Below are 19,434 nucleotides of genomic sequence, written 5' to 3'. Positions count from 1 at the left end.
AAAACAAACATAGTACTAAATTTAGTCCAAGCTAGGCCAAGTCAAGCATGTGTACCAAACGACCCCTAAGTGATTATCCTAATATCAGAGACGATTCGAATTATCCATCACCTAACATCGCTTATATATATATATATATATATATATATTTATTATTCAAAACCATGACCTAAGATTTAATGATAATGGGCTCATTGGGATTTATCGCTTTATTCTTGCAACTACCGTATATGCTTAATGGTAGAATTTATCGGTGGAGCAACATTAGGAAATGTGGTAGAAGATTCAATAGGGATGCGACAGATGTTTTATCAACCTCAAAAGGCCAATGGTGTGGCACATGCTCTTGCCCAATATGGCTTGAAAGAAGGCACTCGTTTCCTTTGGACTGATGCGGCACCACCTTGGTTGGACTCTATTCTATGGAAGATAGGGAAGTGGGGTAGGGTGTTTAATAGTTTTGTTTTGTATAGCTGCTTCAAAATCTGCAAACCCTCTTTCAAATTTCTGCATACCAATAATTCCCCTGTCAGATCTACCCCAAATCCACCTTAACCCTAATCTAACCTTCTCCCTTATCCATTTTAATCAACGCAGGAATAAGCAAAACCATAAGGCCATGTTTGATATGGAGGATTAGACTCGACTAGCTAGTAGAAGGCCTGGATATCATGTGCAATCAATAAATAATGAGTGTTGTCTTCTAATTTGGAGAATTAGGATGAACTATTCATAAGAAGTTGATGCCTAAAATTTATCCTTATTAATTCCACCAATTTCAAGGGGATTAGTGAGGATAAATTTTAGACATCAACCTCATATGAATAGTCCACCATAATCCTTCAAATTAGAAGACAACATCCATATTCTTCATTGTTTCACATAAAATCTAGTCATTTTACTAGTCCAAATTAGACCAATCTAATCCTCCATATTAAATATGGCCTAAGAAAAGATGGCATCTGTTGACCCATATCTTTGTCAGGGTATACCCAGAACCATTGTCCATGGACGACGACCACATCGAATGTCTACCAAAGTCTCTACTCCTAGTCTTAGAATGGACTTGATTTGTTAACTATTGCAAGTGCAAAGATGAAATTGGAAAAATTAAAATTACGGTGACTAAAATCGTTTTTTACCCAAACTCCAGTAATCAAAAATAATTTTTTTCCCTTATTTTTTAGTTCAACGGCTACACTTTCAGCATCCTCAGCAAGGAAATTGGCAAAGGTGACCCTCAAAGTGACAAGGGTAATCAAGAATTACGTACACTTTCATCAACTTATGAATCGTCCTGTGCTTCATTATCCATACAACTAGAAAATTCTCGAGATGATCCAGAACACCTTCTATGTGTGAAGAGGAAGCAACCTTCTAGGTTTTTTTCTTCAGAAAAAAAACAAAAACAAAAACAAAAAAAAACAAAAAAAAGAAACTAGAAACTAATTATTCAATTTTAAAAACCCATATTATTCAAGGCCACGCAGATGACCTTTTGAGATAAGTACTTACAAGATCTCACTCCTATGCCTTATCAAGATGCACGGTCAGATCGTACTAAGTACTTAGCCCATAAGTAGTTCTAGTGCAATTTGTTTGTTGATCCCAATTTACAACTTGGGTAATATCTTTATGTTTTGTTTTTCTTTTTTTCTTTTCAAGAACGCCTAAGTCCTTGAAACCGAGAGTCGAATTCTTGACGTAGGTGTAGTGGATTGTTCTTGTTGCCTGGCCGAAGAGGAGGACAACGAAAGAGAAAGCATTGATTCAAAATCTTTCCTGCTTTCTTGGCTATCATTTACCACACTGCCATTGCTAAAATCGTGACTTAAATTTAACTGTAAATCTGGTACCCATGTCTTCTGTCTCATTGTTTTCATGTTGGTGCCAACTTTTGGTTGAAACATTTCTCCATTTATGCATTGAAGTTTTGGAACCTGCGTATCAAAATGAATCTTGAATATGTATAGCCAGTAAAAATGTTACAAATAATTATATAACTGAAGCAAAAGTGGTTACCTCAAGCTGAGATAAGGGTTCATAGCTACTAGAGATGAACTTTGGACTGCATGTATTGGGTTGATGTTGGTTAATGGTACTTGCCTTGGCGCTCCATACTAAGTTATTAGGTTGTGGAACATTATTGATATCACCCCAAGTAAAGTTTAGCAAATGTCTCCTACCCTTCATGTGGTTTCCAATCAATTCACAAGGAGGCCATCTCTTCTCTTCAAGAAATCGGCTGGGTCTAAAAGGCCCATCTCTTGTTATTGCTTCCCTGACATGAAAGATGTGTGAGCTTCTTATATTGCTCCCATGGTTGTCTATCCCGGAATTTTCTCTCCACAATGAAATTGACCTTGACAAAAGGATCACGAAAAGCTCAAAGTTGGTATCTATCTATATATGTATATACTGAGAATGTTCTTTTAGTCGAATGGCTTACATTTTATGTTGTGAAACTGTGAATTCTGGACTACATTTATATCCAAACTTGAATCCATTTATATGTCCGACAATAGTCCAGTTTTACAGTTTCGCAACTTAACATGTGATCCGTATGTCTACCAAGGCAACATTTCTCCCTTAATTTAGTAAATAAGCATACAAGTTCTTTAGGTTTGACTGGTAAATTACCTTGAAGAGTTTGCGTTGAAATCATCATATGGCTGCTGTTTCAATACCGGTGGAGAACAAAAATGGCTTCCGTTGTCATCAACATGTCTTAAGTGCCCATAAGGATTGAATTTGCGGTAGGCTTCCAGAATGTGATCTTTTACTTGCATTCCTCTACTTGATTGAGAGATAACTGAACAGAACAATAAGTACACAAACTTTTTGTGAGCTTTTCTCTTGAAGAAAGGCTTTGCTTTATGGCATACACTACTGATAAGAATCCAATTGGTCGAAACTACTCTAATCTACGGGGAAAGGGATCAACTCAGACCTAATCCACATCTGCTTCATGTAAACACTTTGGGTTTCCAATTTCCTCTCAAAATAAAAAATAAAAAAATTTACAGGACCAGTAGCGGAATTAGTTCCAAAATTTAAGGTGGGTTTTGATACTTTACCTTGGCCTGACTCGTCCAGCTTCTTACTTCGATACATCTGCTGATTCAAAAATTTCATGATGATTCAGGAAACTACAGAACTGAAATTAATTGATACAAAATAAAAACTAAACATATCCAGTTAGGGGCACCAGTGAAAAGTTAATAACCTGCAAGTGACTCTTTACGTGGGCAATGCTAAGTCCTCTCACGTTCATCAATTGAAGAACTAATTTTGGAGTTGCTCCTGTATTCAGTTCAGTTAAAAAACAGAAATTTAAAAGAGAACAACACCAATATATGAATTAGACTATCCACATGCTTAAAACTTGAGAGGTAACTTAAGACTCAAGCTTTCAACAGTGATATATAAATCAATAAAATTTATCATATATATATATATATATATATTTCAAAATGGGCATACTGAGTTTGAGTCCTTGTAAATGAAACCTCTCAACTTATCCTTACTGCTATACTTTCTTGCGAGCTAACAAAATTGTAAAACCGCAAACATGGGCTTAGCCAAGTTGGATAGATCAGGTATGCTCCTCACTTTGCACCTAAGTTCGAATCTCTCTCCTCATAGTTTAGATTAAATTAAAATAGAATATCATTTGTATCAAAAAACGAAAAATAATAAGACCCTAGAAAAGAAATTCTATATCTAATTTTATTGTTGAAGAAAACTCAGAATAGAAAGTTCATACCATTGAATTGTATTATGATCAGCTGAACCCAACAATGGTGTTGACTTAAGAGACTAAGCCTAGATTACTTAGGAAATAAATTCAAACTTACTTTCTTGTCCGCCGAGCCTCTCAACAGCATGGATGAATGCTAGATGGAGATCAGGAGTCCAACGAAGCCTCGGCATCTTGGATCGAACATATTGCCTTACTGCAATTGTCCGTTCTTTTCCTTCAACACTTGTGTTATTACAACTTAAATTACCTTCTGGAGATATTCTGCTCCCAACGGCTTGGGTGCCTTCATTGGATGAAGAAACATCCTGATCATCATCTCCAATACTTGCTTCCTCATTCAGGTCAAAGAACAAACACTTTTGAGAACTGAGTAAATAGTCATTTTTAGCTTGAATTTCGTAACTTGCATCACTGCTTTGATCATCTTCATCTGAAATCTCAATTCTCTCAGGCGCCATATCTCTTCTATATATTTCTTTCGGTCCTCCACTTAGCATGCCTCATCACTTCTGAACTTGATGATCAATATTGGTATAGATTTAGTCTATAAGTATCTTATGTTGTCAAACAATTTAGTAAGAGTAGTTCATTTATATATATATTGTCTATATATAGATAAATTGTCTTGTCAATTCGTGTAAGCTTGTTTTGTTATCAGACCGTGAATCATTGATTCTTCTTGTATGGTACCAAGATCTAGAGAAACTTCTAACAAATTTAGAAAACTAAATCCTAACTAGTTTAGTTAAGGCACATAGTTCTACTCCAAAGTGTTGCATTTTAGTCCTTGCTCATGCAAGCCAAACCCGTAACCCTAGAAGGGGGTAAATTAGAGTGGTAGTTTGGAGTGGAGCAGCAAAATCCACATGGATCATTTTCATTCCTTTTCTCAAGTAGATTGATGAACTTGGTTGCAGCTGTGCGATTCAATTTAATTCATGATGATAGTAGCTTTAAATAACGGTAAGAGAGAGAAGATAATTAAGATAATGAATTATGAAAGTTTCAATTCAGTACTCTTTGATCTGATAATTATCTGAGATGAATCTAATAATCTGCTAAATAACTGTGAAATCCAAATTCACATGAGAGAAAGTGAAAGTGATCAAGGCAAGCACAAACCCATTAGTGATCAACAAGCACCTCCATTTCTTCTCTCCATGATTCTAATGTCATCGTGATGAAAATTAACAAGACTTTCAACTAGATTCGAACCTATGGCTAAATAAAGCTTATCAAGTTTTACCTCAAACGACGAATACATTATCCAAAACCTAGCTATAAACAGCTATATATATATATACATATATATATATCTATATATGTTCGAAAGCAGATTCAAGAATAGAGGGTTATAATTTCAAACTTACAATATCCATACACAGAAATCAAGTACTGCACTTCATCTGAACCTTCATCATAAATCCACCATGTAACCAGCTGACACCAAACCCAGTTGATCCAACAGTAGATACATGCGAATCACAGAGAGAGAGAGAGAGAGAGAGAGAGAGAGAGAGAGAGAGAGAGCATTTACTGTGTGCTCCTTGTTGTATCGAGAAATATATATAGCTAAGTTGAATTTATATGTTTTATAGATATAGAAGAATATGTGGAAATAAAGCTTTATGCTGCATTACATTCATATATTCTTAGACTTCAATAATTAATATTTAATAATTCACAATATTGTATTATAAGAAGACGATGGTCGGACTCGGACAGGACTTGATGTATATTTTTACAGCAAAACACTACTGTTGAAAATCATGTGACTTCTCGAGCCTTTCCTCTTTACCGATTGTTCTTAATTTGACAGGTTGTCCATTTCCCTCTCTGCCTACCTATCCGTGATAATCTTTATTAGTTGACCTCTGCTAGTGAGTAGGTCTTCTATTGAGGGATCCATAATAATTTTATTTGAAGGACACTCTTTAGGATTCAATAAAATTTTATTTAAATCTATCCACATTGTCTATTTTTCGATTCTTCATTCATAGATTATTAAGACATCTAGTTATGACCATCAAATAAAATAACTTCAAGAAAACACGAAAAATGACAACCATTTGATTGAGTGGTCAAATAGTTTTGGATTCAAGTGATTTTTCGCAGAGATATTTTTGAAGGACTTAAAAAACTGATGGTTCGGATCATTAAAATACAATATAGAAGGGTCCTTCAAATAAACGTGTTTATACCAGAATCGACAGCAGATAAGTGCGAGACACGTAGACAAAAAGACCATCGATAGGGAAGCCTTTGACACCCTGAGCTGCCGATCGCGTAGTTAGGCAAACGCATCCTCTGGACATGTGGATCATCCACAGTGAATGCCAACAGTCCCACATAGAAATTCTACACAAGGTTTATAAAAAGGGGCACAAGTCCCAAAATGAAGGTACTCTGAACTTTCGGCATACTGCCTTTAGATATGTTCAGTTATCTTACTAAATTCGTACTTACTTGAATATCTGAGAGCCTTCGGCCGGTACCACACCGGTGACATTTCTTTTCTTGCAGACCAGACGCCCCTACCGAGGCCAATAAGGATTCGAAGGCCTAGACATCACTATGTTGAGCCCAAGAGTGCCAAACCACTTTTTTTGCATCAACAAAACTTATTTGAGATATTCTTCCGTTGAAGCTGTGTGTATAGATATATATAACTAATAATGTTATATACATTGTTAATTTTATTCCAACCCAATTATTCTATTGCAAAATGAATCAAATCTCGGTCCACGTATACAGTGAGAAAGGTAAACCGTCGTCCTCATATCATTGATGTAAACCTGGCCATGCATGCACATAATTTTCTTGCCCCCATATTTTCTAAACAGTCATTTGTCCTCTTGTTCTCTGATTTTTGTTTCCTACTGTTTTGTTTATTGTTGTACATATTCTTAACAATGTTATTTAATCTGTCCTCATCTGCACTCCTGTTCAAATGGTTGAATGTAACAGCTTTGGCCTTCCAAGAAGTCCTTGAGCTAGGCATTATATATGACAAGAAGTATCACACTCCGCAAGAAAGTCTCTTGAGATTAATAAACTTATAAAAACAAAACACTTGGTTTTATTTATTTATTATTAAAACACATGGAATACCACCACTTGTAGTTTAACCCCAGATCAGCCGAAATTGGACTCCTTTTATATATGTAAAGTGTTCCCTAGCTAGTGCTTGATTAATTACAAGTGAATATATAACTCCTTTTTTTTTCCCTTCATCTGAAGTTCTTAGATGTCCGCACGTTATTACAATGAGAACACCATAGTTAACAGAGAGGAAAACAGAGAAAGGTAGTACAAAATATATTGCGTCCGCATAATAATAACATGCAAATATCCGCATAGGAGAATTTTCATTTATTATATATAATCAGTATATTTATGTCTTCTATTTTATACCCTTTTCTTTAAAGAATAAAGATGTAAATTACACACACCCTTTTCTTTTGTCATTGTCAGGCACCATGGCAGATCAGCCATGCCTAGTTCGAATCTCAAGAGAGATAGATTATTTGAAACTTGCACTGTGTAATTTATATATATATATATATATATATATATAATTCTAAATTTGCGAATTATTGAGCTGTGGAGAATGATTCACCAAAGAAGGCATCCAAACCGGCTCGGGTCAGAATGTACGGGAGTGTGAGTTCGAGGTCGATCGGTCTCCCAATCCTGGTGACCGGTTAGAATGCTCGGCAGGTTTGCTTGTTTAAATTTCCTATAGTTGTGATTTGATTCCTGATTTAATTCTTATTCCTAATCATGTAACCCCAAATATTACTATAAATAGAACTTTTAGGGAGCCTTCATTTGAAGTTGTTTGATTGTTCGACAGGGTTGAAAGCAAATCTTGCCAGCCCTAATTGTGGGTGTTTGTAATTACTAATTGTTTTTTTTTTTTTTTGGTTGTATAGTAAGAATCTCATAGTAACCCAGGGACATAACTCATATTGAGCTCAATAACCATCCAAGTCATCAAATTCTTGTCGACCATCTTTCATTCTTTGAAATAATTAAAAAAAAACGCTTCGCTCTTTAAAATTGAGGAGGAACTCCTACTTACAACAAATGTGGTTTTGACACGTGTCTTTTTTATTTTTTGGTTAAAATTTTGCCAATATTGCTGAAATTTGACGAGTGTAAAAAGTTTTGTTACCCCAGTCTATTTGGAAATTGGGGGAATATGAGGAAAACTAAGTTGATAAGATTAAACTTCACCCCAATATTGTCTCTTGATAAAAAATAAAAAAAATACAAAAGTGTTGTCTCTATTTCTTGCCATTTTACCCAATGTCCAAGTATTTACTTTCCAAAACATCTTACAGTAGAATTTCCACAATTTGTCATGACATAAGATCATACCATTTGTTTATTAATTGGGAAGACAAGAGGTTGCGAAGAGGCATCATCTCAAGATTAGGTTTTGGCTAAAAGACACCTAAAATTTACTAGAAATGTGTGACACATGATCTTTAGGGGGTGTGTGTGTACTATATTTGAAGACCTAGAGAGAGAGATTCTGTCAAGTGAAGACAAATATTCGAAAAAGTATGAGTTTTAATGGGGAAGAGTATGCGGGAGAGAAGGAGATCGGGTCTCGTGTGGGTTACCAAAATAAGAAATTCTCTTGGGTTTTATGCCCTCTTTGGACCTATTTGGATTAACTGCCATTCATTAATTGGTGTTATTTCATTTTGATTGAAAGAATTATTTTATTTCATTTGGAGTGAGAAATGTTAAAATATATAAGATTGAACATATATAGCATCTCCTTCAACGAACAAAGACCAATGTCACTAAACCAAATGAGTATGAAGACCGAATGGTTCATTTGTACGAGACGATTTTGAGAATATTATTTTTGTTTGTTTGAAATTAGGGTTGAGTTGAGATGGCAATTAATCTCATATATCTTTTATGTTACATTTGACCTAATTAATTACTCTTGTTTGGCATGATAGGTACATTTAAAATGGGAGGTTCAAACAAAAATTCAAAAACTCAAAGGGCAGTGTTCTCTTGGGGTTGACAAGGTCTGCTTAGTTTATCTGAAGGCCAACCACAGCTAGGGTTGTCACTTGTACTAAAACCTTGTCAACCGTTGTGTGCTAGTATATATGATTCCTACATTGACTACACAACAACCATAACCAAAAGCCATGCCCAATGATTTTGTCAAGAGAGATATAGGAAGGTGGGAGCTTATTTCCTTTTAGATTACATTTGGAGGAGATCGAACTCTAGATCAGATCGATTATAATTCATCTTTTTATCTGTCTTTACATGAAGAATCATTCGTTGGATGTGTATAAACGCGCGTCGAGAAACTAAGAAAATTAATATATATATATATATATATATGGAGAAGCAGTTATTATCAATTATTGATATATATGTGTGTCCCTAAATCCTATTCTTATACGCATAATATGTACGTATATTCACGTATAAGAAAGAGTAGGGGCAAGCTTAGTCAGGTGTGTTGACTGCTTCCAAACCGTTTCGTGGCAGGTCTAGAGCCATGCAACTTTCATGCAGCTCTTGGGACATCCTTGATTGTATATTTTTAAAACCCAAATGGGACTGCTTACTTAGTAGTCAGTACCACAAGAATATGTATACGGTCAATATTCTCATGCATAATGCATGAATCAAGATGAGTGATTGAGACTGAGAGAAATTATTGAAGTGCATAAATAAAAGAATATATATATAGACCTTAGCTATGTATTCTGTCAATGCCTTTAATATCCCTTTTTTATACCTCATAAAATATTTCGGTAAGTAATACTTCCTTGTCACATACATACTTTGACACATTATATATGTCATTTAATTAACAAGTTAATTAAATTGACGATATGACAATATAACATGTCAAGCTCTTAAGAAAAATATTACTCATAATTTAATTACGGGATTGTAAATGTAGATAATTGGACAACTTAAAAATGAAGTTTTTATTTTTTATTTTTTTTTATTTTTTTATTTTTAAAAACATGGTGAGAGATGTATATGTACTGAGAAAGAATCAAACTAGCTGTGTGTGTGGTGGGCTCTTGGCTGCGTTGGATAAAGAGTCGCCGCGAACATAGGCACCATATGAGATCTCAACACAGAGAGAGAGAGAGAGAGAGAGAGAGAGAGAGAGAGAGAGAGAGAGAGAGAGAGCTCAAATTCACATGTTCTTGTTTTATGGAGGTAGGGAAGGAAGGGTGAAGCCAAATAGTCCATTTTTGTATGTATTTGGCAATTCGTATAGGTAGGTAGGCAGAAAATCCAGCACCAACCCAAAAGCATTGAAGTGCATATATATATGTATATGCATTTGCTCATCCTTATGTGCGGTGTTTTATTTTGTTCAGTTTGATCATAGTTTTGTTATTCTCTTTAATTGAACACTTCTTTTAATACTGTAACAATTCAGAATCTCAAAAAATTCTGTCATTAAGAGGCATACTCTAACTCTTCCTAATAACATCCGCAAGCCCCAATGATATACTTTACGGATAATTGTTTGTTCAAACATTCATATACATATACATTTTAATCCATCCCCTGCCATATTCCAAGAGCCAATTGCAAGGGCTCGTTTGGGTACTAAGATTTAATTGGATTGGATAAGTCATTAAATCTATGGTATGTTGAACGAGAAAATGAAGGTATAGATAAATAATTTCCATTTTGGGGTTTATTATCCTACTATTTTATGGGGATATTAGATGGGATAAGTTTTCTTCACGAACAATCCATCTTCTACCTTCAACTTGATAAATAATAATAATAATAATAAATCATTTCTTCCTTAAACATACTTTAAATATAGGGAGTTATCATATTCAATCCTAGACACCAAACAAGATAAATCCTTCAACTCGGGCTACATGAAATTGGTGAGAGTTAAGTTAAGAGGAGAGGGGTCATAGTTTCTATTCCCATGGTACGTAAAAAAAATTCAAAAAACAAATAATTCCCGAAGCTGTTGTGTTTGAAAGCTAAAATGGAGAACTTGATCTCCCAACTATTGCCATGTGAGGTTAAATCAAGCGATTTTTAACTTTCATGATAAGTTAACAATCTAACTATAACCAAATATATAAAGATGAACTCAATATTTCCAATATACTTGAAAATGTAATTTTGGATTTGAACTATTAGTCAAATTCGTTATTGTATGAATGTGTTTGTTCAAAAGAAGTGTTTGGCGGACTATTGGCTTATACATTACCGCTACATAGTTTAAATTAAATCTCAAAGATTTCGACTTTAAAAAAAAAAAAAAAAATTCAAATCTTAAAGTAAATTATAATCAAGTGGGTTGAGAATTACTTGTATAGTGATTGTATTTTTCATGAGCTATATTATGATTTTTTTTTTTAATTGAAGAAAAAATAAGTTTGTATAAGAAAATTATCACCCCCAAACCCCGTTTACTATCCCGGTCGGTCCGACCCGACCGGACCCTCCATGAATATTACAGCCCAGAAGGGAGAGGCCCTCGGGATTTTTGGGACACAGCACACTGAGGCCGAGGACTTGATGCGAGGATCTCCATCATCTCATGGAATTCAGCTGAAATAAACATTCTGCACTGGAATTCAGCTGCTGCTGGCCAATCAAATTTAACATCTGAAAAATTAAGACAGCACAAACAATCGTTGCCTGACAAACCTCAGTATAGGCAAGCCAGGCCTAATTGCACACCACTTGGGTAGCTACCCATGCACTTATTTGAAAGGTTGATTGCAAAAACTATCTGTTAGGGAAAATACCACCAAGGCAAGAAGAATCGCCATACGAATACGATCAATGACCATAAAACAAACAAAATGCCAACGCGAATGTGATTGGCCATGATTTCTTTCTTCCAACTTCCAATGACTGCCCTACTAGTTTAATGTGAGGTCAGTAAATCATACTAAATTGGTGTATTATTATGTACAAGCCAAATGCGCAACTTACATAAGCCAAAAATAAATTATTGCCAAAGTTCCCCCTCAATGATTCCTATCATGGAAAACGCAAATTTAACTAAAAATGTATAAACAAAAAACAAGAATTCTCAAGTTCTAATAACAGGGCCCTTGTACAGCCCTCTGCGAATCACAAAGTTGTCGGGAGGTTGAAACTCTTCTAACCAAGTCACTTGTGGCTCTGTAACTCCTTCAAACTCAAGATAACCTTCATCCCAAACAAAACAAATAAAAACTACAAATATCAGCATGGTAGACAAATTTTACCAGTTATGAGTTATCCTTATTCTAGGACCAAATGGAATTTTTGCAACTGTAATAACCAGCAACGTAGACAAATTGCATTACCAGGCAGATCTTTTCTTGAGGACTTCCGGAAATACGTGCAGTGCCGTCCATCTTCAGAGGAGTAAGGAGGCGCAAGGATGTCAAAGATGGCACAAGGAGTTAGAGCTCTAAAACTATGGATATTGCCTCCAGTTGTTGGATAAAGAACTGTTGGTGGGCATGGTGCTGTCATCTCAGTATCTTTGACCAGCTTTGCAGGTTTAGCTGCAAAAATCACCAAGTACGGTTTCTAGTTTAAAACAAATAATGAAATCATAATAGCCCCCTTCACAACTATGGCCATGCGAAGAGTTACTTATTCAGCGAGCTAAAGACTACACCAAAATTCTTTTTTGCGCCCTTTTTTTTTTTTTTTTTTTTTTTTGTGAGAAACAAAAATTTATTAAATAACAAACAAATACACAAGCAGTGGCAGAGGACAAGATCTAGCAGCTACCAAATCTTATAAAGCCTAAATTACATTACTGGAAAAATAACAGCAGCCCTCCAATCTGTAAAAATTGAATTAAAAGGTATTTCCTGGAATTCTGAAGAAACTGACGCCCAAAGGGGTGTCCAAAGGCTACTTTATCCCACAAAATATCCACCTTGTCTCGCGAAAGTCATCCAACACGAATCCCAAGAAAACCACACACACAAAACTGAAGGTAATTAGCCAAATGAATTTCATTCAAAAGGGGCTAAAACTGTTCCTTAAATCTTTGGTCGAACCATAACTGAAAACATATATATAGCAAGCATTCAAAGCAAAGCACAAAGGTAAAATGGAAAGCTGTTGATGTTTCTAAGCTGGTTGTTTTCATGGCATGCTTAATTTATATATTTAAATAATTGAAAAACATATTCATACTTATCTCAGCTCATATATCAACGTATTAGTATCAAGACAAACATATAACTAATCCCGCCACAATTAACCACCAAAAACTGTTAAAAGAAGTTCAAAATGTGAAATAAGAACATGCTAGAATGATGACAGAGCTCACAGGATTTGGGAAACACAATCCCAGCGGTAATTTCCTTGTCGTAAGAATCAAAACACTTCCCGCATACAGATACAAACATTCACAAACAGGATGCTGTTTAATTTTTGAAGCATGCAAAGGAGATATTACGTCAAGCAAACAAAACATTAACTAACATTTATATAGTAGATGAGAGATACTGTGGAAAAGCACACCTTCTGATGGATCAGCAGTACCAGGAAAATCAAGCCAGTCATATGAATTAACATATAATGTACCATATATAAGCTTGCTCAACACAGTCATTCCAGGATGATTATGAAGGGGTATGATAGAGGAAGGGGGCATGCAAAAAATTCCCATCTGCCAAAAATAATAACAATAGATAAATACCATGATACTTGGATATCCAATTGTAAGTGAACATTGATTGTGCAGTTGCGAGTATGCAGAAATTTCTAGTCTTAGAACTCTAAGGCTCCATTTGGTTGAAGAGATTTGTATAAATGGATTCGGAATTAATAATAAGCTTACAGTTTTTAAAAGAACTGTACAAATACAATGCAATATATTTGAAAGAACTAGACTTTACATAATATTATGAATTTGAGATGACTAGGTACAACAATGAATCATTTGAAATCCATGTATATACATCTATTTCATCCCACAGGAATACAAACTTTTATGCATTGTTAATATTATTTTCAAGCAATTTAACTCTAAATATTAGCTAAAAAATCCCTAGATTTGAAATCTCACAATCAAAATGGAACCCAAAACAATTTGCAATCAATAACTGATGAATTGTCACCCTGTACTCACAGAGAAGCTATCGCACTCATGTAAATGCAAGTACTTGATTGGTGGCAGTGACTGCTGATCCCCATTACGCTCAAGCATAGAACCTGACCAATTACGCACCAACTGTGCCTCCTGTTCGAGACCTACATCAGCAGGCTTAATTTTCTCTGAAACAAAATTATATAAAAGGTTAAAAAGTGCAAAAATATAAAAAAATAAAAAATAACATAACATAACAAAGGAAGTGTTTACCTTAAGATTTCACACTATTATGTGCAGAAAGAAAGCAAAATGAGGCATGTCATATAGCATTACAAAAGGGTGCTAATCCTGATGCTACGGGCAATGACCACTGCTTATGTGTGTATTAACAGTGCAGATGCAAGTACTAGAGCTGAAAATCGAGTCAAGCTGTTGGCAAGCAGCACGAAGCTTGGCTCAACAAAGCTCACTTATACTTACTTATTTAATAAAAGAACAAACAGAAGTCAAACTTTCAAGCTCATTTAATAAACAAGCGAAGCCTGTGCAATGGTAAAACTAGACTTGTTAAGGCTTGTGAACAAAGCTTGACAGCTTGTGAAGAAGCTTGAGACCAGCTCAAATATTTAATCTAAGGAATAAGCTATTGTATCTAAGTGTCTACAAAAATCCAATACTAGTTTAAAATATATGTCTTAAATTCTTATTATGATCATAAGTATTTAGCTCTAGTAGAAGGTAATCCTTCATCACAAAGGAAAGGAGGGAGTTACAGAAGTTTGTAGTACTAATTATTCAAGTTTACCACGTAGGCCTTCAGCACCAAGCAAAAAATTTCAATGCCTTAGATGTCTTGTAAATCAGGTGGGACAGTTCATGCTAAAGCCCAATCACCTTTTGGGTCAGGGAAGGGCAACCCAATCTACAAAAAGCCAAGGTCGGGCCCCAACCTTGATCCAAAGGAGGGAAGGAGCTACAGACAGAACCAGGCCGTACCCATCCTATCCTATTTTTTAATTTACAATTAATCATCTAAAACTAAGTTATTAATATTTATCTACACTACTATTAAGAAAACTCCGTGTGTCAATCGTAATACAAAAAAATTCAAAGACACCCCTTTTACATAGTAATTAAACTCCACTTTCTCTCAACCGTCTTCTTTCTCCCACACCTTACTTTTTTTTCTCCTTATTGCAACTTGCATCATACTGCACATGCATCCCATGTGGTGATGCTTATGGTTTGTATGAAACAAACAAACTTCTCTTAATATGAGACTGAGGCGTGCATGATGACTTTGTTGGAGTGTGAATAACAGTTCCAATAAATAAAAATATCTTAAACTTATATAAATAATAAGACTTCTAAAATATAAATACTGGGGCAAGGAGAGGCTGTGGCACCTAGGCCCAAGCCCAACTCCAGGCAAGCCTGAATCAAGCCCAACCTCAAGCCAAACCTGGGTCAGGTCAGCCATTGGGCCAGGGGCCTTTACAAGCCTAGCCACTACACTAGTCCCACATCTATTAACAACAAATAAAAAACAGAGTTGTCAAGGCATGAAGCCAACTCATGAAAGGCTTATGAAACTAATAAAGCTTGAGCTTTGAGGTTTGCACTCAAGAGGTTGAGCTTTTGATGCAGGACGCGTAGGACCTAAATTTATTAGTTTCCTAATGTATTTGTTTGTTTCTTAGATTCTCTAGTTTTCCAATTACTAGTAGGATTTCTACTTTTCCAAATTTCCATATTTCAAGTTTTAAGTTTCCTATTTTATTTGGGTTATGATTTCTGTTTAAGCAAGGTATTTTTATCCTATTATTTCTAGGTTTTAGTTTGCTATAAATAACCCCATGTAGTTCTTTAAAATTCAGATTTGAATGTTGAGTAAACCTTGTCCTAGAACTCTCTGATTTCGTCCCTTCAATCTATATTTCTTCTCCTCAATCTCCGATATTCTTCTTTGTTCTACTGCTTCAGCCCTTTATCTCGTCTTTTCGATCTATAATTCTTCTCCTCGGTCTCTTATATTCTTCTCTGTTCTATTGTTTAAGTGCTTAATCTAACACCTACGGGCTGTACTACATCAGCTTTACTTTATATGTGGAAAGACTTAGCCGTACTCCCCTGCAACTAACCAAAAATTATTAAGTAACAGATGTCTTAACTATGGAGTGCTCAACAAACATGGAGCAAACATATCTTAAATGTGCTGAAAGTCCTAAATAAAAAAGGTTCAATGTGTCGTTGTTGTCTCCAAATTCCAAATTTGTTACAGATACCTATCAAACTTGATCAAACTACCAAGGACACCAATTTGTTGATGGTGGTCTAACAAGCTACTAATAATGGTTTTCGTCTCGCTAACAAGAGCATGCCACTTTAAGAATTTTTCTTTTAGTCTGGACAATGGACATATTCAAATAAGGGTTTAAGGTTTAAGGTTTAAGGTTTAGGGTCAACTTGTACACCACACAATTATGGTGGCCTGAACATAATAGACAGGCAAGTTCCAAAATAAAAAGACAAATTGAAGCATGGAGCGATTCTGATCACACATTAAAATAAAAAGACATGCATAAACCTGAATGCACAAACAATGTTTGGTAGTTTGGTTGTCATAGGTCCCTTTTTCTTATCTAACTGATTACAGCTTCAAGTTAGTGGTGCACAAGGAAATGAAATATATACATAGAAGGCAGGGAGGCAATATGCCAATCAGTGATTAAGTGGTAATGGAAATATCGGATGGTCATTAATACTTCAGGGGACTACAGACTTTAAAGAAACCAGAGAAAACCAGTATATCAGAAAGCAGAAAATATTAAAATACAAAAACAAAGTCAAACCACTTTTAAAACGTTATCAAAGGGGAAATTGAAAATTCAACAAAATAAGGTCCATTAGAAGCAACTTTGACTACAATAAACAAAAATAAATATGGCCCAAGAAAATATTGTGAAATATTACCCTATAATCAAATGTCAATTCACTGAAGACCACATAAAATAAATATCCATGTCATAAAGGATGGTTTCTAACATGTGTAGACATTTTTAGGATAAGGTGGTTAGGGGGTTGTTCTTTAGAATTTTAAGAAAGTTAGTCATCTAACATCATGAAAGGCCAACAAGCTTTAATCCTTTTTGAGGAAGTGAAAATGACACATATATTAAAGATGGATCTACCATATATATCGGAGACTTGGATTCCTTGTTCCAGATAATTTAACCTTAACCATAAATTACTGACCTATTGGACTTTCGTCTTGAAGAGATATTCAACATCAAGTTAAAACAATTTCAGATTCAAATCCACAAGAATAATCAATCAACTGCAATCCACAAAAAACAAGTACAAATCAACTCAACGAGTCAACAAAGAAAGAGTATATCAGAGAAGACATGATCCGATTCACTTAAACTCCAAGAAAGTATTAGTAGAAGCATCTTTACATAATGCTAAAAAGAAAGAGAAAAGATAAGTTGCCAAGTTCCCTAATACTATAGCATACTTGACAAGCTCACCTACATGTGTACCATCCAAAACCCTGTACACAAGTATGTTTTTACTGCAACGAGTCATAATTTAGGTTCTAAAGAGCCATAATTTTATAACAAAGTTCAAGCATAATGTATAAAATGAACGAGGAAGCTTTCAGAACAAACAGAAATCCCTGATGGTGGTACCTCGTATTTTTTATATGTTATCAAGTGCTTTGAATATTTTTTTTGTCTGATAACTACTAAGTGTGAACAATTTAGGTTTTGCTTTAAAAAAAAAAATTATACAAACAATTTAGGTTTAGTATGAGTAAGTTTAATCTTTTTTAATTTTTTTATTTTTTATTTTTTATTTTTTATTTTTTACATTTTCTCGATGTGCTTTAAAGTTCATTGCTGCCTTGCCTTGTACTCTTCGGTTTCTTACATAGCTAGATTAGCAAGTTAACTAAACTAATGGGAAACTCCTTTCCAGTTTATGACTTAGCGGGGAGCACTTCAGTGGATGAGTTAAAAATAAACACCAAAATTGCCCAGGAAAAACTAGTATATTTGATTTGTTAGGATTTTCAAGACAAAACTTCTCTTCAAAAATTAACATTCACTTCAAAACAACAATTTTGTCTGTCTTTTCGATGTTCCAACTAGGCAATGACATATAATTAGCAGAGTAGAACATGGAGCAGCAGAACTGAAGCACAATTTGAACATGTTTGGATTGATATATCAGGAGATAAAAGGACCATTTCTTCATACCTAGTTTAACACGAACTTTTTCGAGTGCTTCTTCTGACACAGGTCCATTCGGCAAAAATGATGATTTGCAAACATTATAGAGTCTCTGAATATAATATGGCATGATGCAAAGACGGTACCAACTTAACTGAACGGACTACAGCCCTAAAAATCAGTAAGCTGATAACATCTTCGCAAGAAGCTTATTGATTGCAATGCCAATCCAAAACCAAATTAGGAAACCTTATTGCCTTCTATTCAGCATATCAAACCTCTCATTTTGCAAACGACAGAAACAATAATGAAACTCCATGGCAGTTTTTCGATCCCTCTCTGCTAATCTTATCTATGAGCACCTACTCAACAAGAATACATATTAAGGCAGTGTTAATAAAATTTTCATTAAGAGCATGCATGAAAAGAAAAGATTATGAATTTGCATCTCGTACTTTTTATGACACATATGCAACTAATCAAAGCGATTTGTTTCATTCAATTCTAAAGTTATCTTTTTTATCATTCTTTCAACCAATTCTAAGTAACCCAATAAAAGGTAAAGTGAAAAACATGCAGAACATTATACATATACTCCAATAAAATAAAATCAAAATAAAAAAATACACCATTTATCAAGTAGTTAAAAGCGAATAAGATCAAAATTTATCAAACGAAATCAGGGAATTATATATCAATACCAACAGAATGATGAGAATTTGAACTTTACAATGATTATAAGAAAAACAAGAAAGACCCACGTTGGATCCAAACTGGAAAAAACCATAAATGAGATCCAATAAGGAAGAGAGAATATGGATTGAGATGGGATTTGAAGCTACCGTACCTGGGTTTGGAGAGATAGACGAAAATTGTGGAACAAGTGAGAGGTAGAAAATGAAACATAGGGAATGAAAGAGCAGAGAGATCGCCAGTATAGAGGAGGAAAGGGGAAGGGGAGGAAGAAGCCGAAGGAAGATCTTCGACTACGTCATTTCCTTTTACGGCCTTTTTGGGTCCGTGTGTATCTCTCTTCTTCACCACTTTGGCCTCCATATTGCTACATATTCACAAAAGTACCCCTCGCGTTTTTTACCCCTTCTAAAAAAATGGAATTAATCTGTATCTATAGCTATATATTATCTATTTTGAGATAATCGTTTTATTAGTCCTTCAAATTAAACTTAATTTGAGTCTCTCAATTTCAATGTTATTATGACAAATAGTCATGCCGTCAATTTTGTTAATATTTCTGTTAAATGCAACCGCAAAATGGTATTTTTGTATTAAATTGATTTAAATATGAATTTAAAAAATTAAATTTAAACTATCTCTCCTCTCCC

The 19,434-nt window shown here is 34.8% G+C and overlaps 2 protein-coding genes across 3 annotated transcripts; both read right to left on the bottom strand.

The window, feature by feature from the left end:
• Positions 1-1,670: 1,670 nt before the first annotated feature.
• On the bottom strand, positions 1,671-4,270 carry LOC117621699. The gene is made up of 6 exons (XM_034352256.1): positions 3,858-4,270; positions 3,227-3,303; positions 3,078-3,114; positions 2,641-2,812; positions 2,023-2,362; positions 1,671-1,940 (listed from the first exon to the last, which is right to left on the bottom strand). Exons 1-6 carry the CDS (start codon positions 4,258-4,260, stop codon positions 1,671-1,673), a joined length of 1,299 nt encoding a protein of 432 aa, XP_034208147.1. The 5' UTR covers positions 4,261-4,270.
• A 7,524-nt stretch (positions 4,271-11,794) lies between these two features.
• On the bottom strand, positions 11,795-19,069 carry LOC117622607 (plant cysteine oxidase 4). 2 transcript variants are annotated; one of them, XM_034353348.1, is made up of 6 exons: positions 18,939-19,069; positions 18,119-18,453; positions 13,896-14,041; positions 13,286-13,433; positions 12,106-12,309; positions 11,795-11,965 (listed from the first exon to the last, which is right to left on the bottom strand). In XM_034353348.1, exons 2-6 carry the CDS (start codon positions 18,219-18,221, stop codon positions 11,847-11,849), a joined length of 720 nt encoding a protein of 239 aa, XP_034209239.1. In that variant the 5' UTR covers positions 18,222-18,453; positions 18,939-19,069; the 3' UTR covers positions 11,795-11,846. The 2 variants fall into 2 exon arrangements, with proteins under 2 accessions (XP_034209239.1, XP_034209240.1); XM_034353349.1 differs by lacking the exon at positions 18,939-19,069 and adding an exon at positions 17,112-17,193 and having other exon boundaries at positions 18,119-18,230.
• Positions 19,070-19,434: the final 365 nt, after the last annotated feature.

Source organism: Prunus dulcis, chromosome 3 (assembly GCF_902201215.1).
Source record: "Prunus dulcis chromosome 3, ALMONDv2, whole genome shotgun sequence".
Classification (NCBI taxonomy): domain Eukaryota; kingdom Viridiplantae; phylum Streptophyta; class Magnoliopsida; order Rosales; family Rosaceae; genus Prunus; species Prunus dulcis.
The sequence above is the reverse complement of the archived record's forward strand: the minus strand, read 5'-3'. Positions and strand labels throughout refer to the sequence as shown.